The sequence below is a fragment of the Notolepis coatsorum genome, assembly GCF_963971535.1.
Source record: "Notolepis coatsorum genome assembly, chromosome: 20".
Classification (NCBI taxonomy): Eukaryota; Metazoa; Chordata; class Actinopteri; order Aulopiformes; family Paralepididae; genus Notolepis; species Notolepis coatsorum.
The window spans coordinates 26,327,407-26,354,406 of record NC_140184.1 but is presented as its reverse complement, the minus strand read 5'-3'; the positions used below and the strand labels follow the sequence as shown (position 1 = coordinate 26,354,406).

Genomic DNA, 27,000 nt, shown 5'->3' with positions numbered 1-27,000 from the left:
AGGCAGAGCAGTATGTATGTTAGAGAGGAGAGAGGCAGAGCAGTATGTATGTTAGAGGAGAAGCAGAGCAGTATGTATGTTAGAGAGGAGAGAGAGGCAGAGCAGTATGTATGTTAGAGAGGAGAGAGAGGCAGAGCAGTATGTATGTTAGAGAGGAGAGAGAGGCAGAGCAGTATGTATGTTAGAGAGAGAGAGAGGCAGAGCAGTATGTATGTTAGAGAGGAGAGAGAGGCAGAGCAGTATGTATGTTAGAGAGGAGAGAGAGGCAGAGCAGTATGTATGTTAGAGAGGAGAGAGGCAGAGCAGTATGTATGTTAGAGAGGAGAGAGCAGAGCAGTATGTATGTTAGAGGAGAGAGAGGCAGAGCAGTATGTATGTTAGAGAGGAGAGAGAGGCAGAGCAGTATGTATGTTAGAGAGGAGAGAGAGGCAGAGCAGTATGTATGTTAGAGAGGAGAGAGGCAGAGCAGTATGTATGTTAGAGAGGAGAGAGAGGCAGAGCAGTATGTATGTTAGAGAGGAGAGAGAGGCAGAGCAGTATGTATGTTAGAGAGGAGAGAGAGGCAGGTGAGAGAGGCAGAGGCAGTATGTATGTAGAGGGAGAGAGGCAGAGCAGTATGTTGTTAGAGGAGGAGAGAGGCAGAGCAGTATGTATGTTAGAGAGGAGAGGGCAGAGCAGTATGTATGTTAGAGGAGAAGCAGAGCAGTATGTATGTTAGAGAGGAGAGAGGCAGAGCAGTATGTATGTTAGAGGAGAGAGAGGCAGAGCAGTATGTATGTTAGAGAGGAGAGAGAGGCAGAGCAGTATGTATGTTAGAGAGGAGAGAGAGGCAGAGCAGTATGTATGTTAGAGAGGAGAGAGGCAGAGCAGTATGTATGTTAGAGAGGAGAGAGGCAGAGCAGTATGTATGTTAGAGAGGAAGAGAGGCAGAGCAGTATGTATGTTAGAGAGGAGAGAGAGGCAGAGCAGTATGTATGTTAGAGAGGAGAGAGAGGCAGAGCAGTATGTATGTTAGAGAGGAGAGAGAGGCAGAGCAGTATGTATGTTAGAGAGGAGAGAGAGGCAGAGCAGTATGTATGTTAGAGAGGAGAGAGAGGCAGAGCAGTATGTATGTTAGAGAGGAGAGAGGCAGAGCAGTATGTATGTTAGAGAGGAGAGAGGCAGAGCAGTATGTATGTTAGAGAGGAGAGAGAGGCAGAGCAGTATGTATGTTAGAGAGGAGAGAGGCAAGCAGTATGTATGTTAGAGAGGAGAGAGAGCAGAGCAGTATGTATGTTAGAGAGTAGAGAGGCAGAACAGTATGTATGTTAGAGAGGAGAGAGGCAGAGCAGTATGTATGATAGAGAGGCAGAGCAGTATGTATGTTAGAGAGGAGAGAGAGGCAGAGCAGTATGTATGTTAGAGAGGAGAGAGAGGCAGAGCAGTATGTATGTTAGAGAGGAGAGAGGCAGAGCAGTATGTATGTTAGAGAGGAGAGAGCAGAGCAGTATGTATGTAGAGAGGATAAAGGAGGCAGAGCAGTATGTTGTTAGAGAGAGAGAGGCAGAGCAGTATGTATGTTAGAGAGGAGAGAGGCAGAGCAGTATGTATGTTAGAGAGGCAGAGCAGTATGTATGTTAGAGAGGAGAGAGGCAGAGCAGTATGTATGTTCGAGAGGATAGAGGCAGAGCAGTATGTATGTTAGAGAGGCAGAGCAGTATGTATGTTAGAGAGGAGAGAGACAGAGCAGTACGTATGTTAGAGAGGAGAGAGAGGCAGATAAGTATGTATGTTAGAGAGGAGAGAGGCAGAGCAGTATGTATGTTAGAGAGGAGAGAGAGGCAGAGCAGTATGTATGTTAGAGAGGAGAGAGAGGCAGAGCAGTATGTATGTTAGAGAGGAGAGAGACAGAGCAGTATGTATGTTAGAGAGGAGAGAGAGGCAGAGCAGTATGTATGTTAGAGAGGAGAGAGAGCAGAGCAGTATGTATGTTAGAGAGGAGAGGGGCAGAGCAGTATGTATGTTAGAGAGGAGAGGGGCAGAGCAGTATGTATGTTAGAGAGGAGAGGGGCAGAGGAGTATGTATGTTAGAGAGGAGAGAGAGGCAGAGCAGTATGTATGTTAGAGAGGAGAGAGAGGCAGAGCAGTATGTATGTTAGAGAGGAGAGAGACAGAGCAGTATGTATGTTAGAGAGGAGAGGGGCAGAGCAGTATGTATGTTAGAGGAGAGAGGCAGAGCAGTATGTATGTTAGAGAGGAGAGAGAGGCAGAGCAGTATGTATGTTAGAGGAGAGAGAGGCAGAGCAGTATGTATGTAGAGAGGAGAGAGGCAGAGCAGTATGTATGTTAGAGGAGAGAGAGGCAGAGCAGTATGTATGTTAGAGAGGAGAGAGGCAGAGCAGTATGTATGTTAGAGGAGAGAGAGAGGCAGAGCAGTATGTATGTTAGAGGAGAGAGAGGCAGAGCAGTATGTATGTTAGAGAGGAGAGAGGCAGAGCAGTATGTATGTTAGAGAGGAGAGAGAGGCAGAGCAGTATGTATGTTAGAGAGGAGAGAGAGGCAGAGCAGTATGTATGTTAGAGGAGAGAGGCAGAGCAGTATGTATGTTAGAGAGGAGAGAGAGGCAGAGCAGTATGTATGTTAGAAGGAGAGAGGCAGAGCAGTATGTATGTTAGAGAGGAGAGAGAGGCAGAGCAGTATGTATGTTAGAGAGGAGAGAGAGGCAGAGCAGTATGTATGTTAGAGAGAGGAGAGAGGCAGAGCAGTATGTATGTTAGAGAGGAGAGAGAGGCAGAGCAGTATGTATGTTAGAAAGGAGAGAGGCAGAGCAGTATGTATGTTAGAGAGGAGAGGAGGCAGAGCAGTATGTATGTTAGAGAGGAGAGGGGCAGAGCAGTATGTATGTTAGAGAGGAGAGGGGCAGAGCAGTATGTATGTTAGAGAGGAGAGAGGCAGAGCAGTATGTATGTTAGAGAGGAGAGAGAGGCAGATCAGTATGTATGTTAGAGGAGAGAGCAGAGCAGTATGTATGTTTAGAGGAGAGAGGCAGAGCAGTATGTATGTTAGAGAGGAGAGAGAGGCAGATCAGTATGTATGTTAGAGGAGAGAGAGGCAGAGCAGTATGTATGTTAGAGAGGAGAGAGAGGCAGATCAGTATGTATGTTAGAGGAGAGAGAGGCAGAGCAGTATGTATGTTAGAGAGGAGAGAGAGGCAGAGCAGTATGTATGTTAGAGAGGAGAGAGAGGCAGGGCAGTATGTATGTTAGAGAGGAGAGAGACAGAGCAGTATGTATGTTAGAGAGGAGAGAGAGGCAGATCAGTATGTATGTTAGAGGAGAGAGCAGAGCAGTATGTATGTTAGAGAGGAGAGAGAGGCAGAGCAGTATGTATGTTAGAGGAGAGAGGCAGAGCAGTATGTATGTTAGAGAGGAGAGAGGCAGAGCAGTATGTATGTTAGAGAGGAGAGAGAGGCAGAGCAGTATGTATGTTAGAGAGGAGAGAGAGGCAGAGCAGTATGTATGTTAGAGAGGAGAGAGAGGCAGAGCAGTATGTATGTTAGAGAGGAGAGAGAGGCAGAGCAGTATGTATGTTAGAGAGGAGAGAGGCAGAGCAGTATGTATGTTAGAGAGGAGAGAGAGGCAGAGCAGTATGTATGTTAGAGGAGAGAGAGGCAGAGCAGTATGTATGTTAGAGGAGAGAGAGGCAGAGCAGTATGTATGTTAGAGGAGAGAGGCAGAGCAGTATGTATGTTAGAGGAGAGAGGGGCAGAGCAGTATGTATGTTAGAGAGGAGAGAGGCAGAGCAGTATGTATGTTAGAGGAGAGAGGGGCAGAGCAGTATGTATGTTAGAGAGGAGAGAGGCAGAGCAGTATGTATGTTAGAGGAGAGAGGGGCAGAGCAGTATGTATGTTAGAGAGGAGAGAGGCAGAGCAGTATGTATGTTAGAGAGGAGAGAGGGGCAGAGCCGTATGTATGTTAGAGAGGAGAGAGGGGCAGAGCAGTATGTATGTTAGAGAGGAGAGAGAGGCAGAGCAGTATGTATGTTAGAGAGGAGAGAGAGGCAGAGCAGTATGTATGTTAGAGAGGAGAGAGAGGCAGAGCAGTATGGATGTTAGAGAGGAGAGAGACAGAGCAGTATGTATGTTAGAGAGGAGAGAGAGGCAGAGCAGTATGTATGTTAGAGAGGAGAGGGGCAGAGCAGTATGTATGTTAGAGAGGAGAGAGGCAGAGCAGTATGTATGTTAGAGAGGAGAGAGAGGCAGAGCAGTATGTATGTTAGAGAGGAGAGAGGCAGAGCAGTATGTATGTTAGAGAGGAGAGAGAGGCAGAGCAGTATGTATGTTAGAGAGGAGAGAGAGGCAGATCAGTATGTATGTTAGAGAGGAGAGAGAGGCAGAGCAGTATGTATGTTAGAGAGGAGAGAGAGGCAGAGCAGTATGTATGTTAGAGGAGAGAGAGGCAGAGCAGTATGTATGTTAGAGAGGAGAGAGAGGCAGAGCAGTATGTATGTTAGAGAGGAGAGAGGGGCAGAGCAGTATGTATGTTAGAGAGGAGAGAGAGGCAGAGCAGTATGTATGTTAGAGAGGAGAGAGAGGCAGAGCAGTATGTATGTTAGAGAGGAGAGAGGCAGAGCAGTATGTATGTTAGAGAGGAGAGAGAGGCAGAGCAGTATGTATGTTAGAGAGGAGAGAGGCAGAGCAGTATGTATGTTAGAGAGGAGAGAGAGGCAGAGCAGTATGTATGTTAGAGAGGAGAGAGAGGCAGAGCAGTATGTATGTTAGAGAGGAGAGGGGCAGAGCAGTATGGATACTGGAGAGATGGAGAGAGTATTTGAGTGGGTGGCATTCAAACGCTGTCTCAATAAATGTTCCAGGGCATTTGCTAAATCAGGCTACAGCGGTGAAGCGAGATGCCGCTTAGACACTCATTGCTGCAGAAACACTGGCATACTGTATATCTTTGTATCTTCTCAAAGGAAAACATCCACTCTGAGATATGTTTACATTGTCAATTGTTGTTTTGTGATACAAATTTGGTGTACTTATTTGGTGTTCTCACTTTCTCCGATCCTGCCGAGTCTATCTCTACTTGAGTTGGTGGGTGACTACATTTCCCAGAATGTTTTTCGGCAAGCCCAACCCTCCCAGATGTGGAGTTAATTAAAACAACAGCAATTCGACTCATGTCACTTAACTAACGCAAGTTAGTAACTTAATTGAATTTCACTAGTTGGCTGCTGAACAGAGAAGAAATGTACGTCACTTGTTGATTTTTTTCTCAACAGCTTGGAAGTGTTTTAGGGTGGACTTTTTCTTTAAGCTTTCAAACCGAAAAAATTATGATTTCACATTATCCTCCAGGCAGGATGTATTGTACATAGTGATGCATGAAGTTAACGCATGGTGGTTCCACGTTCTCTCTCTACAGGATAAATAATCATTTTGAAATGATTCCTATATTCCTATATTACTATATAATACTATATAAGTCATATCACAATTGCAAGATCTGATGAATACAATGATATTTCATCTATATCATGCCTGTCCTTTGGGCCACTGTTCATATGTTTCACATACTTCATCATCTACTGTATGGTCTTATGGTTCTATACTTTTAAAGTCTAATCTTCATTTTTAAATCTACATTTCCATCTAGTTTATGCTTTCAGTGGCCCAACTACATATGTATACTGTGGGAATAGTAATACCGGCTATGCTACTGTAGAAGTAAAACAAATGGTAAACGAGAGGAATGTTCTCATATTATGCTAATTATGCCACAAATAGAGGGAATACCGTACTGCATCTCCTCTCTCAGTCAAACCTAAGCATTATGACAGCAGATGGGAGACAGATGGGGGATGAAAACAAGCAGTAAGCTAGGCTATGCTAATAAAGAGGGAATCATTGTATAAGAAGAGAAGAAGTCTTTATTTGTCATGCAGCAACACACACATGTAAGATGGGCGACACACAGGAACACACACACACACAGGAACACACACACACACGTGCATTGGGTCGCTGATGAAATGCCTCTCTGCGCTTAACCCATCCCATCGTCCTTCCCCCCAAGGGCAGCGGGGAGCAGACATGGGCTGCGGCGTGGGGCTGCGCCCGGGGACCAATCCAAGTGCTCCTGTCTGTCTTCGTCAGGGACGCGACAGTGATAGTGATCTGTTCTGCATTTTGTTCCATTGGGTTTATGTTTGTGAGGCAACTGTGTTAACCACTACACCAAGCAGTGTTATTAACCCTTTCAATACCACACTACAGAAGGTAAACCTTGTGTGGTAGTGAAAGTGTTAACCCTTTGTAGTGTGGTAGTGACAGGGTTAACCTTCTGTAGTGTGTTAGTGAAAGGGTTAAGGCAGGCTTGTTTCATAATGTTTATGGCCTGTATTCAAGGTAGCCTTCATATTCATATCGCCATAGTCCACCCTGGGCCCTAAGCTGTGTGGTCACCCCCATAAACCTAATGGCTTATTCCCCCGTCACAGAACACAGGTAACCTGATCCACATAGCCCCCCCCCCCCCCTCCCCCCTGTATACTCACCACCTCACGCACATATCTCTCAGCTGCACACACATAGACCTTGACATACATGTACATTCCTTTGACAGACGAACACGCAACACAAAGATATAAACAGCGTTTTCTCACGCATACCAGTCTAATTTTAACTTCTCGCCATTGCCTCTGTATTTTTTGTGTTATGCTTTTTTCTATTTCCTGTTCATAGTGTTAGATTAGGGTGGTCTTCAGCCTCTAATCAACCCTTCGATCTGGCCTTCCGTGAAGTCTGTGTTGGGTTTGTTATCTGTTGATGGCTATCTTACTGGCTGTCACGCACTATATCACCCAGTTGGTACATTCGTAATCAGAAGAATCAACGTGGTCTCTTTCCTTGATGGTTATGTTTATTTCATAAACATAAGACTGGTACAAGATGGAACAAATTGAAAGTCTTTGAAAGGTGAAGAAACATTTATAATTCTATCTCTCTTGATGGAAGCCTGTCCTGTTAGCCGGAGATAGCTATCTGTCCTGTTAGCCGAAGCTAGCTTGTCCTCGTGGTCGGGGTTTCCCTTCCCCCTCTCCCAACCCTCGTCCGAGAGCTGGGAGCTCCGCTCCTGTCTCGCTGTCAACGCTCGTCTGCTTGTCTGAGTCGACCCGGAAGAACCCACAGCTATAAAGTATATTTCCCTAGCAACGGCTGTTAGCCATAGCAACGCCAATCTCATTACTAAGCAACGCCAGCCGCTGTTACCTCTGACACAATATACTGTAGATGTCGCCTATGGCCTTGGCCAGTGTCTTATCTGCTTACAGGCCCCTGTTTGTGTCCGGAGTTAAACACACACACACACACGTGCACGCGCATGCACACGCACACACACACACACACACACACACACACACACACACACACACACACACACACACACACACACACACACTCATTCACTCACTCACAGAGGCACTTACCCCAGCAGCAGCTCAGGTGAGCGGTACCATCTTGTGGCCACATACTCAGTATAGTTGGCATCAGTGCCTTCCGACAGGTTACGAGCAAAACCTGAAGCAGAGTGACAGGAAGTATTAGGTGTGGACTCGAGTCACATGACTTGGACTCGAGTCAGACTCGAGTCACGAATTTGATTACTTTAGACTTGACTTGACAAAATCAAAAAAGACTTGCAACTCGACTTTGACTTTAACACCAATGACTCGTGACTTCACTTGGACTTGAGCCTTTTGACTTGAGAAGACTTGATACTTTCCCCCATGCCCAAAGATAAAAAATTATGTTATTAAATACTGAATGGTTTGTACAGCGTTATTTGTATGTAGATTGGTAGCGAGCGGTAGTGATCCAGCGCAGTCCTCCTGACTCCTGTCTGTGTGTCACTGTCACCTCGAGTAGGGTATAACTGCAGCGCTATTGGTCACCTCACCTGCGGGCTGCGGGGACACGCTGTGCTGGGGGCGTGTTTTGTTTACTCTAGTCTCGACTGTCATGGTGGCCCCCACTACTCACGTTTTTACAGATGGATATTCTCACTATTTCTCTTTTTTTTTTTTTTTTCATTTATTTATTAGTCATCAAAGGTACAGTTGGATACATTACACATTGAATGGCATATTTTGTATTTTCGCCCTTCCCCCCCTCCCTCCTGGGTTCCCACATACATTGCAAAATTAGATTCAAGGACTTTCTCAAAAAAGAGAATTAGAAAATAAAAGTGATACAGTTCACTTTTAAGTGCTGTTTTCTATAGCAAACATTTATAATAATAATTAATAAAGAGTAAAGAATACACCTTTAGTCGGATCCAATATTTCATGGCTCAAAGCCAATCTCCGACAGTTAGCGCTACCTTGTGTCAAAATACAAGTATTTAGCATTTCAAGGACCTTGTACGAACCCTCCCCCTCCCTCCCATTATTTCTCTTTTATCGAGCACAAAGAAAATATCGTTTTAGTTAAATGTAATTTGTGTCTTGGCTCAAAGATCATATCTACTGCCCATGCTTCAACGAAGCTAGTAGCTGAGTCTAACGTTAACAGGACTCATCCGAAGCCACTCGCCACCCGCTTTCAGGGATCTAAGGCGTTATCATACCAGGCGGCACACGGCAAATGAGACGGAAAACTTTTTCCAACTACTTGGAGAGAGAAATAGAATATACAAAATGGAAATGAGATAAAGAAAATGTTTGAGGGGCTGGACTACATCTCGACCACCGCAGACTTTGGTGAGTTCAGTGATGTGAATGTGTGACGGATCATATTGGTCTGCGTTGTGTTGATGTTAAATGTTAATGTCCCGAGGGGGAGTCGAACAGGGGGCTCCCGCGCCGCGGGCGACGACACAGGCCGCTGCACTAAGAAGTGAATTCACTCCTAACTACCGTACCTATGCGTCTGTTAACCCTGTTATGAGGAAGTGAGTTTAACTTACCAGCCCGTAATGCCACAGTCACTTGTCAACACCCCTGTTTCTGTGACTGTGGATAGACTCACGGGCTTCCCCGTTACAAATGCAAATGAATGGAAACAGTTGATCAACAGATTTTGACTGTACAAATCTGCAAGGGAATCTCATCAATACTAATCAAACAATAGTCCTTTCATGCACAATTGATATCCTAACTATTCTAACATGGCAATGCACGATTGATATCTTAACCAACGTTGCAAGCCGGTTATAATGAAACGCTCCGACATCAAGGCTGTTCCTTCAACCTAAGCAGCAATACAATCTAACCGTCTGATTCGGCACGGTGCATTTCATAATTACGTCGGGACAACATATCTTTGTGTTTGTGTCAGATTTGTGTTTGTATAGACCACATTGTTACTGTAACGTTAACGTGAGAGTGAGAGAGAGAGAGAGAGAGAGAGAGAGAGAGAGAGAGAGAGAGAGAGAGAGAGAGAGAGAGAGAGAGAGAGAGAGAGATGCGAAATGCCTTGTCATTTCAGTACAGATTTCTTATACCCCAAAATTGATAAAGGTTTAAGGTAGACTAGTTGAACCAAGGTCTGCTATTTGTTTTTGTTGTCATATTGATGTGCCTTTCTCATGGCTACCCATGTATTTCCATGGAATTATTGGAAGTTTATTTGGAAAGTAATAAATACACATTTTAAAAACCATTCATTCATTACATTGTGTAAATGTAATATATTCTTACTCTGTTGTTAAAATGGTACTACATTTGGTGAAGCGCGCATTATGACTTGTTTAGGACTCGAAGCTCAAAGGTTAGGACTTGGGACTCGACTTGGGACTTGTCAGTCTTGACTTGGGACTCGACTTGGGACTTGCCTGTCTTGACTTGGGACTTGTCTCTGGACTTGAGTACCAAGACTTGAGACTGACTTGAGACTTGCAAAACAATGACTTGGTCCCACCTATCATTCCATCACCCATTAGCAGTACTCTGGAACCCAGGACCAAAATAATGTAAATTCACTATTCAAAAATACTAGCACTAGGGTTGGGTACCAAGTGGCACCGGTTCGGTTCCACCGCGGTCGATACGACCCGGACTGAATCATGTTCTGCACCGAAATGAGACACTGAAATTGTGAGGATCCATGTAGGCTGTCCTCCTGGTCGCGGGTTTCCAGAGGCACGTCAGAGGGGGTTTCCAGGGGCACGTCAGAGGGAACAGAGTGAGGGGTTTCAAGTTTCAAGTTTGTTTACACATACTTTACAAGCCCCTGAGTGTGCTTCATACAGTAAAAAAGAAGTTAGTAAAAAAGTAAGTAAAAAGTCAGTTAAAAAATAAGTAAAAGAGGAATATACAATATACATATATACAATATACAATACAATATAGAATATAAAGTACAACCTAGGTACAATCTAAGTACAGTGAGTAAAATGAGTAAACAGTGAGGTACAATGCAGACCTACAGTGTTTACGGTTCTACGGTTATTTGATAGAACAAGAGATGCCATTCATCAGTATCACATTGGTGAATCAGTGTTTGGATCATATTTAAAAAAAAATTGCACTGTATATGAACTGGCATCGTTTTAAAGTACTGGCTTTGGCACTGTAATCAAAAAAATTCAAACGATACCAACCCTAATTAGCACTCTTGGCATTTGGGGTCCCACCAGTCCCAACGATGGCCCATTTCTGGCCCCATATTTTAAGAAGCACCATAGTCACATTCGTAACTAACTCTCACTCTAGGACATCTTTTAGCTAAGAGTAGTTCACATTGCTTAAGGACAGAGACAATGAGGCGAGATAGTGGAATGCTACAGTCAACCTAAGAAAATTAAATTGGTCTACTCTAAATGATATATGAACATACATTTTGATAAATTCTCAGATTCCGGTTATTCAAAGGAGTCGAGATGGTTCATTAGTCTAAATCAACGGTATTAGCTGCTTCTGTAAGATTGATCAATCAGACTGAGTGACGTCATTTCAGGACAAAAATATCACAATGAACAGAATGGCAACTCTCAACCCCCTCAGCTGAGTCAGCAGTAGGGTGCCATTAGTGGATTATACTAAGCTAACTGAAAGGATATTTCGGCAGAGGGAATTTAGAACAAATCCAACGTGTAAGATAAATACTCATTAAAGGGATGAGACAATTATTGGGCTTCATTTGCCTATTCGGTAATTTTCCCGTTTTTCAAGAAGCGGGTGCTAAAAAGGCAACGTCAGCCACAAAATATCTTAAAGGTAACCTGTGTGTGCTACTTTCGATTGAAACGTTTCATTTATTCACCTTCCTGCTGCTTCAGATGCAGAGCTTACAGGTCCAGCGGACATTGCCTGACATGTATGAATTGTCAAATTGAGTGTAGTTCCCCTTTAACACTTTAAGGACCAGCCACGAGTTTATACGTGTTACGGTGCCATGCGTTGTGGACCAGAGCCACGAGTTAACTCGTGGCGAGTTGTTATTGTTTTATTCCATATTAATAACGCTATTAACGTCCCCGATCGACTTGCAGGATCTACCCGCATATTTGATTTTCGAAACATGCAATACCGGCCAGATCCGCTTAGGGGCGCCATCGCTCCACTGCAGTATCATTGAGGGCGATTGAAAAAGAAAATTACTGTCTGTGGGCGTTTCATATGAGCCTCGATCCCAGCCGAACATACTCCATCTTTGATCCCGTTACCGAACGCAGATTTCAGCCTGGAATAATGGGATTTATGATCAGCCAATGGACATATCGATCTACCAGATTCCGATGACTAATGACGAAATGCTGCCGGCGATCACATGGGCTGACGGTAGGATACTATTCCCCCAAATTACAGCTGGATTGGACATTGTCTTAAAATGCAACGTGATCGATCAGTGAAAATGGCTACTTGAACGCACACTGTATTGCTAATCAATAATAGTAATCGGCGTCCCCCGCCGCCCCCATTTCATCCATAGATGCTCTGTAATAGTCCGGATGCTACGCAGTTTGTTTTATTTCATTCGTATATATATAGCAGAAATGGCGTTTGATATAACGTGACTAGCCTTTAGCCTATTATCTAGCTCCCCAGAAAAAAGACGAGGCGAAAACTGCGATAGACCTTATATTCACGGCGCTATAAAATGACAACCAACCGATGGATTTTTATTTTCTTTAAGCCATTATGAAGGCACGGTTTATGCACTCAAGTGACAATGAGAATGGACAGATAGCAATACTATAAAGTATATATATAGCTGTTAGAAAGTACATCGGTTTGTTGACAAAGCGTTGTCCTCCAGCCATATATTACACTGCAAGCCGTGGTCGTCAATGTGTTAATTAAAGGACCATACAGTACCAGTCTTTTTGTCATGTGGGTTCCAAGTCATTCTTGCCTTGATACAGAAATCACTGTGCCGTTCGGTAGAAAATAACTACCAAACCTTTTCAGTAACGGTACGAGATTATGAAAAAAGAATGGCACACAGTGAGAAGAATGACTTGGAACAGATTATGAAAAAAGAATGGCACACAGTGAGAAGAATGACTTGGAACAGATTATGAAAAAAGAATGGCACACAGTGAGAAGAATGACTTGGAACAGATGTCAAAAAGACTGGACAACTTGTTGCAGATTGTGAACACATTTTATAATGTTGACCCTCATGCCGCAACTTGTTGTAATTTGATGTTACTAATAAAAAGAGATTATAAAAAAGAAACACTGGTATGGTCCTTTTAAAGGGGAACTACAGCACATTTAAGAATTCACATGTGTTATTCCTGTGGTCCAAAAATATTAGTGAGAACAAACAACTCTCTTCAAAATCCCAAAATCCCCAAAGTTCTAAAACTCTAACTTGTGATGTCATCAAGTATAAAGTCTGGAGCTGCTCCGTAGACCATGCATTGGGACATATGGTAAAGGTGACCCTGAGAGCAGAGCACCCAGGGGACTGTTCTGAGTATAATGTGTACATTTTCCGTTTCAAAAGTGAAAACAGTACTGTAGAATAAACAACATCAGTCTCCCATTCATTGTCTAACTATATGGAGAAGCTCGAGACTTTATACCTGATGGCATCACAATTTTTATTAATAGTTTCTGGCTATGAGAATATCACAAAATATTGATTGAACTTTCCTAGGCCATGGAAATAACATATTATAATTCTTAATTCGGGTGATGTTCCCCTTTAAAGGACCATACTGGTATTTGTGTGTGTGTGTGTGTGTGTGTGTGTGTGTGTGTGTGTGTGTGTGTGTGTGTGTGTGTGTGTGTGTGTCTCTCTCTCTCTCTCTCTTTCTCTCGTATCTCTATCACCCAGCGCGGTCTCCCGCGGTCCCTGCCTTTTCTCTGTCTTTCCACTCGCTCTCCACTCTGTGTGTGTGTGTGTGTGTGTGTGTGTGTGTGTGTGTGTGTGTCAATATCTGAAATAAATAAAATAAAACGTCTTACTGTCTTTTACCTCATCATCATGAGGTACCGTACATCATCATGTACCTTACCACTATGTTATTATCCTTATACTACTACCTATCATGCTAATGTGTCTATACAATTATGCATTCAAGAGTGTAACATGGAAGTTCGACACTTAGCTGCCAGAGATGTACCCCTTCTGCTGACCTGCCGCTTTGGATAAAAGCGTCAGCTAAATGACTAAATGTAATTGTAATGTGTGTGTGTGTGTGTGTGTGTGTGTGTGTGTGTGTGTGTGTGTGTGTGTGTGTGTGTGTGTGTGTGTGTGTGTGTGTGTGTGTGTGTGTGTGTGTGTGTGTGTGTGTGTGTGTGTGTGTGTGTGTGTGTGTGTGTGTGTGTGTGTGTGTGTGTGTGTGTGTGTACAGGTGAAAGTGCCTCTAATATTCTCACAGAGACAGCAGTTCCTACTCAGTTGTCACGACTCACGACTGACATGATTGGATTTCTTATTTGTTTCCTTTGTATCTCTCTCTCTATAACACCTCGCACTGCCTCCCTTTCTTTTCTCCGTCTCCACTTGCTCTCTCACAACCCCATCTCTCTCTCTCTCTCTCTCTCTCTCCCGCTCTCTCTCTCTCTCTCTCTCTCTCTCTCTCTCTCTCTCTCTCTCTCTCTCTCTCTCTCTCTCTCTCTCTCTCTCTCTCTCTCTCTCTCTCTCTCTCTCCCTCTGTGTGTGTGTGCATGTGTGTCTGCATTCCACAATCATGCTTCATCATTTGCGAGTTGGCAACCGCCTACCAGGCGAAGCTGGTATGTGTAATGTTAGAAGACAGCCTACATTAGGCGGTTAGGTGGTCGAGCGGAGATTGCGTTCGTCACCAGCCCCGGAGCTGTGAGCTGGATTTGCCTGTTCGAATCCAGCTCACAGCTCCGGGGTTGTCACCAGCTTGGCTGGCCGTCTGCACTGATACAATTGGCTGTATCAGAGGGTGGGAGAAGCTGGCGGGGTGGGTCCGGGTCGTTGTAAACAGCGACTCCTACAGTTCGGTCGGGGCGCCTGCTAAGCGCGGATTGGACGTGAGGGGGATAGTGTGGTCCTCCCACACGCTACGCCCTCTCAGGGAGGATCCGCGCTGCCAGGTGAAAAGAAGCGGTGATTGGCTGGACGTGTGTCGGAGGAAGCACGTGGTAGCCTCCACTCTCCCAGATGATCTGACTGTGGGGGGTAAAGCGCAGCGACCAGGAAGGGACTGGGAATTGGCATACGACTAACATTGGGATGGGAGAAAATCGGAGGAAAATGGAGGGGGAAAAAGACCAAAAAAAAAAAAAAAAGAAGACAGCCTACATTGAATAAAAAACAATGTGTTTCATTATCATTATTTTCAAATAAAATTATTTTCTTTATAAAAACTAGATTTGGTCTTCAAAAAAGTATTTTCCCAAAAATGAGTCTTGAAAAAAGAGGATCGTCTTACTGTATAATCAGGGTCGTCTTTTTATATAAATTCTTTTTATGTTTTTGGTAGATATTTTATTGGTTTTTACCGGGCAGTCCGGTAGAGAGAGAGAGAGGAAGTATGGGAGGATAGAGGGGGGAAGACATTCGGCAAAGGTCGCCGGGTCCGGGAGTCGAAACCGGGACGGCCGTGTGGCACCACAGTGCTGTACGTGGTGCGCCACCCTGGCGCCCCGATCAGGGTCGTCTTATATTCAGACCAAATACAGTATGGTGTTTTTGGAACCCCTTATTTTTGCTACTGCTTGTAAGTGGATAACTTAAGCTTCACCTGTACTCAAATATAAAAATGCAACCGGAAGCTCTGATGGAGGTGTATCTGGTCTCGGCGTACATCACAGCCCCATTAATGATGACTAAAAAGTGTTCATTCATTGCCTATTGGGGGGAGCAAGGAGCAGCGGTGAACAGGGAAGAGCGACCAGAGCCTGTGAAATCTCAGTCTGAAAATTCAGTATATTGTTGCAAGACGTCGTGGGAAAAAGCTGACTAGTCTTGAAACCTTTTTGCCTTCCTCCCCTCGCTCGCAAAGAGCGAACACCAATCAGAGAGCAAATGTAGTGTCACATGTACAGCATCAGTGATGTCTTTTTTTGTTACATTTGAACTAATAGGCACACCCCCGTTTCACTAAATAGGAATGAAATGAGAGAGAACAAATAATCAGAGAGTCCCAATAATGGGACTTCAATCAACATGCACCTCTTCAAAGATGCAACTGTGTGTAGGGGAACACGGCACCTCAAGCACTGTGATTGGCCCACTTGTCTTGAGTCACGCCTTTTCACATTTACCTTCATATGTAAGGACAGCATTACTCTTGTGTGGAGGAGAGATTAGCAAAGAAGGTCTGCCTATATACATAGTATTTGTGAAGATCTCAAGAAGCCAGACAATTCATTATGAGAGACAGCGCAAAACATTGGTTTGGACACCTCAGAATATTTGCAAGCATTTTAATACTTTCATTATGAAATGAACAACCTGAGAAAAGAAGTGGGGATGCAATAGAGGAAGAATACCTACCCTCTATCGTTGTGTCCCTGACATCATGGATTACAACAACAAGGTAATTCTAACAAGCTCTGATCACTCCTCTAGTTATCCCAATGATGTCCCACCGCTCCGGCTGTCCAAACGTGCTATGCATGCGCAGAGCTATACATGCACCACTGCAGACACTGTCACAGGAGTCGGCCTCTGCTTTGACCAATCTACCATTTAAATGAACAGAAGATATTTTTCATAGGGAATCGAGCTACCAAACTGGACAAAACGAAACCGTGAACGCCAGATCATTGAGCCTACATTTTGCAGCAGCAGCAGCAGCAGGAACAACAGTCACAGCTAATTTGACAAACAAAATATGAAAAAGGAAATCTCTCATTGGAGGAGAGGCTTCACAGTAAACCATATGATGACCATATGTGTGTTTCTCTTGCAGCATCAAAGACTTACCGAAATCGCAGAGTTTGAGAACATCTTTAGAGCTGATAAGAAGGTTCTCAGGTTTGATATCTGAGTAGAAACACATGCAACAAGTGCACATGAATACACACGTGAATTTTCTGTACTTATCATTATCCCAAGACTAAATGCACATCACTCTCATCAGACACAAACAAGGAAATAACAACACAACATGATGCCAGATAAATAGATAGGTAGATTGATGGAGATGTGAGAGAGAGCATGAGAGACAGAGAGAGAAACAGACAGTGGGAGAGAGAGCGAGAGAGAGAGAGAGAGAGAGAGAGAGAGAGAGAGAGAGACGGGGGGGGGGGAGATGGGGGAGAGAGACAGAGGAGAGAGACAGACAGAGAGAGAGAAAGATAGAGAAAGAAAGGGAGAGAGAGAGATTACCTCTGTGTACTATTTCATTCTTATGGCACCAGTGGATGGCTTTGATGAGTTGGTAGATGTAGCTGCGGACTTTATCAGGTGGTGCCCCGTTAGGCAGTTCCTCCAGTAGCTCCAGCATGTTCTGCAAGACACAACCACAACAGCATGTGTTAGCTGTGTGCTGCGACGTGTGAAGGCCAGGCAGGTACCGTAGCTTAAAGAAACATGCCGACATTATGGGAAATGCTGTACCACAGGGAACTGGACCACTCCATTTGCAAGCTTTTCTGTTTCACTACAATGTGATTGAATACACTACTGTTCCAGGCTGGTGGCCCTGAACTCTTAAAGGAACAACATTATGGGAAATGCGCTTAACAGTTTTCTCCAGAGTCAGACAAGAAGATAGATACCAATTTCCTCTCTGCGTTCAGTAGAAGGCTATCCGTCTGCAAGCTAGCCTAGCTTAGCACAAATGAATGGAATATGGACCACTAGCCTAGCTTAAAACGCTGGGAGAGATGTCTTTGGCCAGCTGTCTTAGGGCCACAGCAGCCAACAGCAGTGTATTCAGTCACATTGCAGTGAAACAGAAAAGCTTGCAAATGGTGTGGTCCAGTACTAGTAGGAGCGTTGGTGGGCAGTTGAATTTGAATGGTTTGGTTTGTTGAAATAATATATTGTGTTGTGATCGATCTTGAATCTTAACCCTTTCACTGCCACACGACAGAAGGTTAACCCTTTACTATCACACAACCGACGGTAACCGTTTTGGTAGTGCGGCAGTGAAAGGGTTAACCTTCACATTGTCTGTGTGCCAGAGGTTCATATGAAATGTATACAAAGGGAATTATCCGCCCTGTTGTTTCTTTTGCTGCAAGGCTAAGGTGGAATGTGAGGGTGGTGTCACTAAGAACATTGAGGAAGACAGTAAAATAAAAGCCCATCATGAAACACACAGTTGGCTGGATGCCTCACCAACACAGTGGGGAATACCATTATTCCCCACAACACTTATCAGGTGTTGCTATGGAGACTCCTAATTGAAAAACCTTTACAGTATGAAACATAGCGCTATATAAAATACAGGCTAGTGTATGTCACACTACATGTACACACACACACACACACACACACACGCACGCACACACACACACACACACACACACACACACACACACACACACACACACACACACACACACACACACACACACACACACACACACACACACACACACACACACACACACACACACACACACACACTTGTACATGCATGAAAAGACCCCCCTCCCCCCCACACACACACACAGATTTTAAACAAAGAGCTGACCCTCTCAACGTATTCAAAGACAAGGTAGAGTTTTCCCCTCCTACGGAAAGCTTCCTTCAGCTCCACTATGTTTTCCTGCTTCAGGGTCCGAAGCATCTTCAGCTCCCGAAGAGTGGTCTCCTTAACCTCTTCATTCTCTGTGGAAAAAGAGAATGAGAAAAGATACTATCGTTAAAGGCTGCTCACATACTCGCTCACTCGCTCATTCGCTCACTCACTCACTCACTCACTCACTCACTCACTCACTCACTCACTCACTCACTCACTAGCTCTCTCATTCACTCACTCACTCGCTCACTAGCTCTCTCACTCACTCACTCTCTCACTCACTCATTCACTTGCTCACTAGCTCTCTCACTCACTCTCTCACTCACTCACTCACTAGCTCTCTCACTCACTCTCTCACTCACTCATTCACTCTCTCACTCACTCTCTCACTCACTCATTCACTCTCTCATTCACTCACTCACTCACTCACTCACTCACTCACTCACTCACTCACTCATTCACTCACTCACTCACTCTCTCACTCACTCATTCACTCACTCATTCACTCACTAGCTCTCTCACTCACTCACTCACTCACTCACTCACTCACTCATTCACTCACTCATTCACTCACTAGCTCTCTCACTCACTCACTCACTCACTCACTCACTCACTCACTCACTCACTCACTCATTCATTCACTCTCCCATTCACTCACTCACTCACTCACTCACTCATTCATTCACTCACTCACTCACTCACTCACTCACTCTCTCACTCACTCACTCACTCACTCACTCACTCACTCACTCACTCACTCACTCACTCACTCACTCACTCACTCACTCACTAGCTCTCTCTCTCACTCACTCACTCACTCACTCACTCACTCACTCACTCACTCACTCACTCACTCACTCACTCACTTAATGTGTTCACTAACCTTCGCTGTCTTTGAACTTCTTTATGGCGACCAATTCATTGGTTTCCTGTGAAGATGAGAGAAGGTGACCTTTATCAACTGAGTGACCAAACAACTCGACAACTGCTGCGACTTAACTGAAAGGGGTCATATCTTTATGATCGGTTCATACATTTATTAGCATTGAAATATCTCTTGATGTGAGAGTTTTTTCATAGAACATTTTACAAACATTGAACCATGTGGGGTACATATCTAATACATGGTTTTACATTTAGTTTTTATATACATTATGAGATGGTTGTGTCCTCTTTCTTTGTGGTGAAGGTAATCCATGTGTCCCAGTTTCTGTAAAATAGGCCCTCCTTGCTTCTTAGAATTAAAGTTTTCCATGCCAAACATTTCCCATAGAATGTCCATCCATTGCTTATGTCCAGTGATTTTTGTTACCCAGGTACAATACACTGAAATCTTTGGGAATTTCATATCCCAAAATCTCTTTTAAAGCAGAGCATGCTTGTCCTAGAACACTTTCACAGGTCCAACATATATGAGATTGGTTAGTGTCGATGTGTCCACACAATCTCCAGCATTGTTGTTGTATAGATATAGCTGTTTGCTTAAAAAATTATAATAATAAATAAATAAAAACATTGTCTCCACTTTTTTTAGTTGTATGTTGTGTCTCACACGTGGAATGCCACTCATCCTCTGATAATTATATATTAATTTTTTATTCCCATGTTGTTTTGATATATACTATTCTGCAGCCTGTTGATTGATCTCCCTCCGACAGCGTGGGAAAGCAGGGGCCGGATGCTGCCCATATAAGGGTACGGAAGGGCGAGGGATGAGGAAGGCTCTCGCCATGATGGTGTGGAAGGAGGAGGGGTGAAGAAGGCTCTCGCTGTGATTATGACAATTACCTTGTTGCCCTCTCCAGTTTTGATCTCATCAACACTCTTGAGTATATGTATATCAAATGTTAGGTCCAAAGAGAACTAGGCCAGAAGTTTAATGTCTAACCTGTATTATTTTACTATTATATCGCCAAATCTCCAGTGTAAATTGTGTAATTCTTTTTAAGTTTGATATATCTGCTTCCTAATGCTGACTGAGTGTTTTGGACTGACAGCACCAACATACTATACATCTAATCTTGCCTGGTGTTCTGGACTGACAGCACCAACCTACTATATAACCTTATAATATATATATATATATATATTATATATATATCACTACCACACTACAGAAGGTTAACACTTTCACTACCACACTACAGAAGGTTAACCTTTCACTACCACACTACAGAAGGTTAACACTTTCACTACCACACTACAGAAGGTTATATATCGTACTGGCGAATCGCGTCCTGCTCTTCGCCATCGAGATATACCTCATCTCCAGTACCTAGTGTACTCCATCAACGAATAAAAAACAATACACCCAGCACCTGCCAGGCCCCGCCCTAGTGCTACGTACTATATAGCACTAGGCATGGTCACCACTCGCTCTTCCTCTATTTTCGTTTCCATCATAGCGGATGCGTGCACCCTATGCAACTAGTTGTCATGAAAGGTTTAGAGAAATTAGGTTGAGTGCTTACCGAAGATTTGCCTACCCCTGGAATGTTCTGGCGGCGCTCGTATGGGTTCTGCGACTCTGCAGCGGGATGCATTTCGATGCATCTCAGCGTCGAGTCTGTAGTCTCCTTGTCTTGTTGACAGCAGACAGAGGGACGGCGTGTGAGGTGTAGCTATCGAGCTACCTCACACAAGGTAGGACTTGCGCCACTAGGCATTATCGCTGGTGTTAGTAAATGCTGCTTGTTGTGAGTTGTATATCTGCGCCAGGGGCAGGATGTTTGGGTAAACGTCCCTCTGAGGTGGACGTTTCCCAGGCTGTCCTGGAGCGCGCTGCTAATACTAAATGCTATAAATGCTGGGTCACTGTCACTAGGCATGACAATGCTGGCGTTTGTGATGTGCTCGAGTTGTCCCGGGAGACAACCGAGTTGTGTATTGGCGCAAGCGGCGGGATATCTGGGTAAACGTTGTTGTTTTCCCCGTTATCCTGGAGCGCGCGGCTAACGCTATGCTATGTTGGGCTACTGTTTCTGTTCTGTCTCCCTGCTGCGGGAATGTCTGTCTACACTACAGTCTTCCCTCCTCTCAACCATTCATGCTGACGGTCAATCGGTGTCTACTGGGGGAGTATTGCGGGGGGGCTTTGTTTACCTTTTCATGGGTAAATGGGCTGAGGTCTAGGGCTGATGTGCTGTTGTGAATATTATGAATGAATGCGGGACTGGTTCTCTCTGGTCCGCATCCCCTTAACGTTGTGTGCATGGGCTTGCCCATTCTACAGTATATTCGTGGTGTTAGTTCATTTATTCATTAACCCCTTCATGGTGCACACCACAGTGGAGGTTTCTGGTTGCAACCACCACTGGTGCTCCGTGTTAGCATCAGTCCTTTGCTTTTGACATGTTGAAACAGTGCCCCGCCCCGGCCGACGCCATGAGGTGGGTCGACCCGGCGAGTGGCTGGTGGGCTGCTAAAGCCTGTACCGCCACGGTATGGAATTGGCAGCGATTAGTAACTGTGTTCGAATTGCTGTTTTTTCTATCAAAAAAGTGGTGTCTGGTGGCGGGGCCTTGAGGGCCAGCCGACGTCGACACATCGCGTGAGGTTGTTGACGTTATTAGCTTTGACCTAGCCGCAAGCTATAACCGCTCAGGGCTCCCCTCTCCGCAGAGGATCTTGGTCTTCCGCTGGAGTGCGGGCGGTATTTGTCCTAGGCCTCACACCGCCTCACGCCGCGCAGCCAGAGGTGAAAGCACGGCCTCGTCAGCGGCTATGGCGAGGCCCTCGACAGGCGGCCATGTTTTCCCTCGCCAGAGGTATCCTGGGCGTTGAATCGACAGGTGTCCACAAGGCCGACAGCCTTGGCGGCCGAGGGATCGGCCATGTTGGATGAGCTCGGCTTGGAATATACAAGCCGTCGCCGTCCTGCCGCGAGCAGCACGCTCTCCGATCACTCCCTCCCCCAACATCAGCGGAAAAGGGGCTCTGATTTGTTTCCTTTGGCTGCGGGCCGCGAGCCTTCGTTGAAGCGCATGCGGCCCCACGTTTCGCTTCTCATGGGGACAGTGGCTGACACCGAGTTGATGGCTGAGCCTGGGTCTGTCCGTGAGAATGTTGTGCTGTCAAGCGGCTCCCACACCATAAGCTGTGTTTTTTGTTGAGCCTGGTGTTACGTCTGTCAACTACAAGTGTTGTCAGCAGGGGGGCTCGAAACCTTTTTGAGGCACACAGTGCGGGCTTCCCCGACCTCGCCTTCGCCAGGCCGGGTATCATGTTGGTGCCTCCCACTCATGAAAAATTGGCAGTGGTCTCGCAGGCGCGCGTGATTTGGGTGGTAGTAAAATCACTGCAGGGCTACGGTATGTAGGAACCCATGGGGGCCTCACACCTTGCATGTCCGGCTGCAGAACAACTCCTCAGCATGTTCTGGAGGGGTGTTCAGTGGGGCAGCTTTTGTCACCTAGACTGATGTCAGCTTCCCCCATATCAAACCGGCCCTTTCTGTCGGGGTCCCCCCTTGGGTGCGATTGCCTCGTGGGTAGTGTCAGGGTCAGATGTCCCGACACGGAACGCTCTGCTCGCACGGGTCCAGGGTTGGCTACGCACAGCGGGTGGGACCGGGCCGCCTATCTACAGTTCCTAGCGGACCTGTGCCACATGGCGGCGGGTGCGTTGGGAGTGTCATCACATATGACTACAGCAGTACCATATGTCGAGGTGGATGGAGAGAACGCTGAGGCGGGGACTTGTATTTACACAACCCCACCCGTTTTCGGGTTTGGTACAGACCCTATTGTCAGGGTCACCAGCAGTGACAGCTCTGGTCGACAAGATCCAATCTCTGTGGACGAAGCAAGCCATCGTCGTGGCGTTTTCCTCCCGGTGTTCTCTGGTGCCTGAGAAATCGGGAGGGGGGGTGTCAGACCCATGTTGGACCTGTCCCATGGGAAGGTTCAGCATTTCTTGGATCGTCTCCTACCTGTTGAACACTGTCAGGTGGGGGTCTGGTTCTCCTCCATAGAGCTGTAGGATGTGTGTTCGCATCCCCGATCTTCCGTCCTAGGGCTTACCTACGCTTCCTTTGCAGGGTTAGCGTATGAGTACCAGGGGCTGCCGTTCGGCTTTTCTCTGGCTCCCCGCATCTTCACCAAGTGCGTGGAGGCCGCACTGGGGCCTCTGCGTCGTCAGGGGTTATGAAGTGTATTCTGCCCTGACGACGTTCTGGTCCTTGGCGGTCAAGGTGGATCGTCAGGTCTCATACCAGGCAGGTTTCCTACCAGCCTGGGGTTGCTGTAGACTGGAAGTAGAGTACTCCTCTTCCCAGTCAACGGGTGGAGTGCTATGGGCATCCCTCTCAGAGCGTGTTGCGACACGCTCGGGAGGTTCCGTCCTAGGACGGTTACGGCACTGTCCGTGATACGCCTGCTCGGTATGAGGGCATCTGCTCATTCCGTGGTCCCTCTTGGCCTCCTCTTCACCCCAGGAGGAGGTTACGGAGGTGGTTCTTTTCCAGTATGGAAATAGACCCGGTGAGAGGCAAGTGGAAGCGGCTAAGGTTCCCGTGTCAGTACTGGGGGACCTCGCCCCTGGGGAGGGCTTGGGGTCCTCACCAGGGGGGTCCCCATGGGCAGTAGGCTGTCACACGTCACGTTTTTCACCGACGCCTCCCTCGCTGGAGACGCGTCGGGCCAACGCAGTAGGGGGCAGCTGGCTAGCCATGCTGCCCGGTCTGCGCTACGTTCAATGTGTTGGTATTGAAAGCGGTCCTTCTGGTCCTCAAACGGTGTTTGATCAGGACGGACAATACGACGTCAGCGTCGTATATCGACAGACAGGGAGGAGTACGCTCCCCTGTCTGCACCGGGCGGCTGGCTATGGGCGTTCTCCATCTGCGCAGCCTGAGGGCTCTCCACATCCCCGGCAGGGTGAATGTGGGTACAGGTCTAATGTCGCAGGGCGGTCCTCACCCTGACGGGTGGGGATTACGTCCGGACATAGTCAGGCAGGTCTGGGACCGATGCCGTGCCGCCTGGGATTCTTTCCCCCTTACATCTGTTAGGTCAGTTGTTGGGGCGGGTACGTTGTGGAGCGCAGGTCCTTGATCCTGATTGCGCCGGACCGGGGCGCAGCTGTGTGGTTCCCGGTCCTGATCCAGCTCTTGGTATCCCGTCATGGCCTGTTCCTTGGTCATCGCGGGCCCTCTCTCAAGCGCACGGGTCTCTGTGTTAGTTCCCTGTGCTGGGCCAGCTGCTGATGGTTTGGCTGGTGAGAGGGTGAGTCTGGAGAGGATGGATCCTTCTGTGGTTGGTACCATCCGGAACGCGCATGCTCCCTCCACTATCGCGGGTTACGCGGGTAGGTGGCGTATTTTCCAAGAGTGGTGTAAGGCCACCCTCTTGTGAAGCGTTTCCTGCTTGGCGTTCGACGCTTCTTTGGCTCCGAGCTGGGATCTTCAATTGGTCCTCGGTCGGTTGTCCTTGGCCCCGTTTGAGCCTCTTGAGCAAGCGCTGTTGGAACAGCTGTCGTTCAAGACTGCGTTCTTGCTGGCCATCACCTCCGCTAAACGCGTGGGTGAGCTTTGTGCTCTCTCGGTGCGGCCAGAGTGTCTGTCTATTCGTTCCGATAGTGGTGCCACTCTGCGGCCTAATCCAGCCTTTGTGCCAAAAAATATCCGGAGTTCTTCCGCTCCAGGGATATTATGGTTCAGGCGTTTCATCCGCCTCCTCACGCTAGTGAGTTGGAGGCGGGCCTTCACCTGTCATGTCCGTTCCGGGCTTGGGGATTTACCTCAGCCGTACTCAGGGCCTCAGGGCTACCGATCAGCTCTTTGTCTGTTACGGTGGCTCTCGTGCTGGTAAGGCACTGTCGAAACAGCGCCTGTCCCATTGGTTGTGCGAGGGCATTGCCCTTTGCTACACGTTGGCCGGGCTGGCTCCCCCTGGGTGCGTCAGGGCGCACTCCACTCGTGGGGTGGCGGCCTCTGCCGCCCTACTGGGTGGGGCCTCGGTGGAGGACATCTGTGCTGCGGCTTCATGGTCCTCACCGGGTCCCTTCGTAAGGTTTTACCTCATGGACATGACCGGGGGTTCTGTCTCCCAGGCGGTTCTGAGGTCTGGGACCTCTCCTGCTTCCCGTCCTTTGGTGGGGTAGCAGGAGTGTGTGGGTGTGGGCCACAATGTGTTGTGTCACATGTGGTTCCGCCTGTGCTGTGCGTTCAAGAGGTTCTAGTTCCCTCTTGTTCGCACTCGGGTGGAGTTGACTGCCTGGAGGTAGGAAGGAGGTAGGAAGGATGGGGTGCTTTTGGGTCCTCAGGGGGTGCATTTGTCGGTCCTCGCGTCTGCTCTGTCCCCATATCTCGATGGCGAAGAGCAGGACGCGATTCGCCAGTACGATATATAACGATAGGTTATGTATATAACCTAGTTATATGAGTACTGGCTGAGCGTCCTGCTCTTAGCTTGCCCTGAGGTCCCTTGGGGAAACTTTTCTTGGGAAACGTTTTTTTCCGAGGAAGAGCGAGTGGTGACCACGCCTAGTGCTATATAGTACGTAGCACTAGGGCGGGGCCTGGCAGGTGCTGGGTGTATTGTTTTTTATTCGTTGATGGAGTACACTAGGTACTGGAGATGAGGTATATCTCGATGGCGAAGATTCAGATTCAGATTCAGATTCAGACAACTTTATTGGTCCCGCGTGGGGCAATTCATATTTGCAGCTTCAACAAGCAACAAAGACAAACAAACAACAAAACATCTCAACGACAGCACGGCAAATAAAAAGGGAAACACTCCATGTGATACAATCCAGCAATAAAAGTAAAAGTAAAAACAGACAACCAAGTGCAAAAGGCTACTTAAAATGACTACTGTCTGTGTTTAAAAGTCTGATAGCCAAGGGGACAAAAGATTTGGCGTAGCGGTTGGTCCTACTTGGTGGGACGTCATAACGGCGGCCAGAAGGCAACAGTGAAAACCGCTGAGACAGAGCATGGAGAGGTTGATTTGTGATGCTCGTCCCCTTCTTGACCACCTGGTCCGTCCAGAGAGAACATAGGTCTCTCTGTTTTACTCCAATTATTTTGGAGCACACTTTCACAATATACTGTAGGCTGTTCCTATCTTTAATGGACAGGCCACTGAACCAGCAGATAAAAGAAAAAGTTAGGAGGCTTTCAATAAAATAACTATAAAAAGTGCTCAGGATCTTCGCACTAACATTAAAAGAGTTCAGCTTTCTCAGCAGGTAGATCCTCTGCTGACCTTTTTTAACAATAGACTCTGTATTTAGGTTGAACTTCAGTTTACAATCAAACACAGTTCCCAGGTATTTGTACGATTCAACAGTCTGGACGTCCTCATCGTGAATTACACTAGCTACACTGGCTTGATGATCGGGGTTGTGTCTGAAGTCAATTATCATGTCCTTAGTCTTAGAGACATTGAGGTCCAAGTAATTCTCATCACACCAATTCACAAAGTCGTGAAGTACAGGTCCATGATCAGTTTCGGAGCGCTGCAGTAGGGATACCAGGACAGTGTCATCTGAGAACTTAACCAGATGCCTTTGGTCATGAAGCGATCTGCAGCTGTCCGTGTACATAATAAATAAAAGGGGAGACAAAACGCAACCTTGGGGGGAGCCAGTGTTGGAAATCGACATGTTCGACATCTGCCCATTGACAAAGACCTGCTGGACCCTCTCAGTGAGGAAATTTAAAATCAGCATGAGAAGCTGGTGTGGGAGACTAAAATGAGAGTCAAGCCTCTCAATTAAAATGTGGGGCTGCATTTTATTAAAAGCAGAGGAGAAATCTGCAAATAAAAGTCTAGCATGAGCTCCAGGTGTTTCCAGGTGTTTATACACAATGTCCAAGATGAAGAGCATAGCATCCTCCACCCCTTTACCTGGCTGATATGCGAATTGAAGGGGATCTAATTT

General features: G+C 46.4%; 1 protein-coding gene across 1 annotated transcript in view; it reads right to left on the bottom strand.

The window, feature by feature from the left end:
- The window catches only part of cdkl5 (cyclin dependent kinase like 5), a gene marked incomplete at both ends in the record, with an annotated part of 99,292 nt that overhangs the window by 18,891 nt on the left and 53,401 nt on the right, over positions 1–27,000 (bottom strand). The window contains 6 exons of the mRNA XM_084337085.1: positions 6,594–6,597; positions 7,472–7,562; positions 16,344–16,403; positions 16,749–16,869; positions 18,064–18,200; positions 18,995–19,040. Coding sequence (XP_084193211.1) covers positions 6,594–6,597; positions 7,472–7,562; positions 16,344–16,403; positions 16,749–16,869; positions 18,064–18,200; positions 18,995–19,040 — 459 coding nt within the window. The remainder of the gene's footprint in view (positions 1–6,593; positions 6,598–7,471; positions 7,563–16,343; positions 16,404–16,748; positions 16,870–18,063; positions 18,201–18,994; positions 19,041–27,000) is intronic.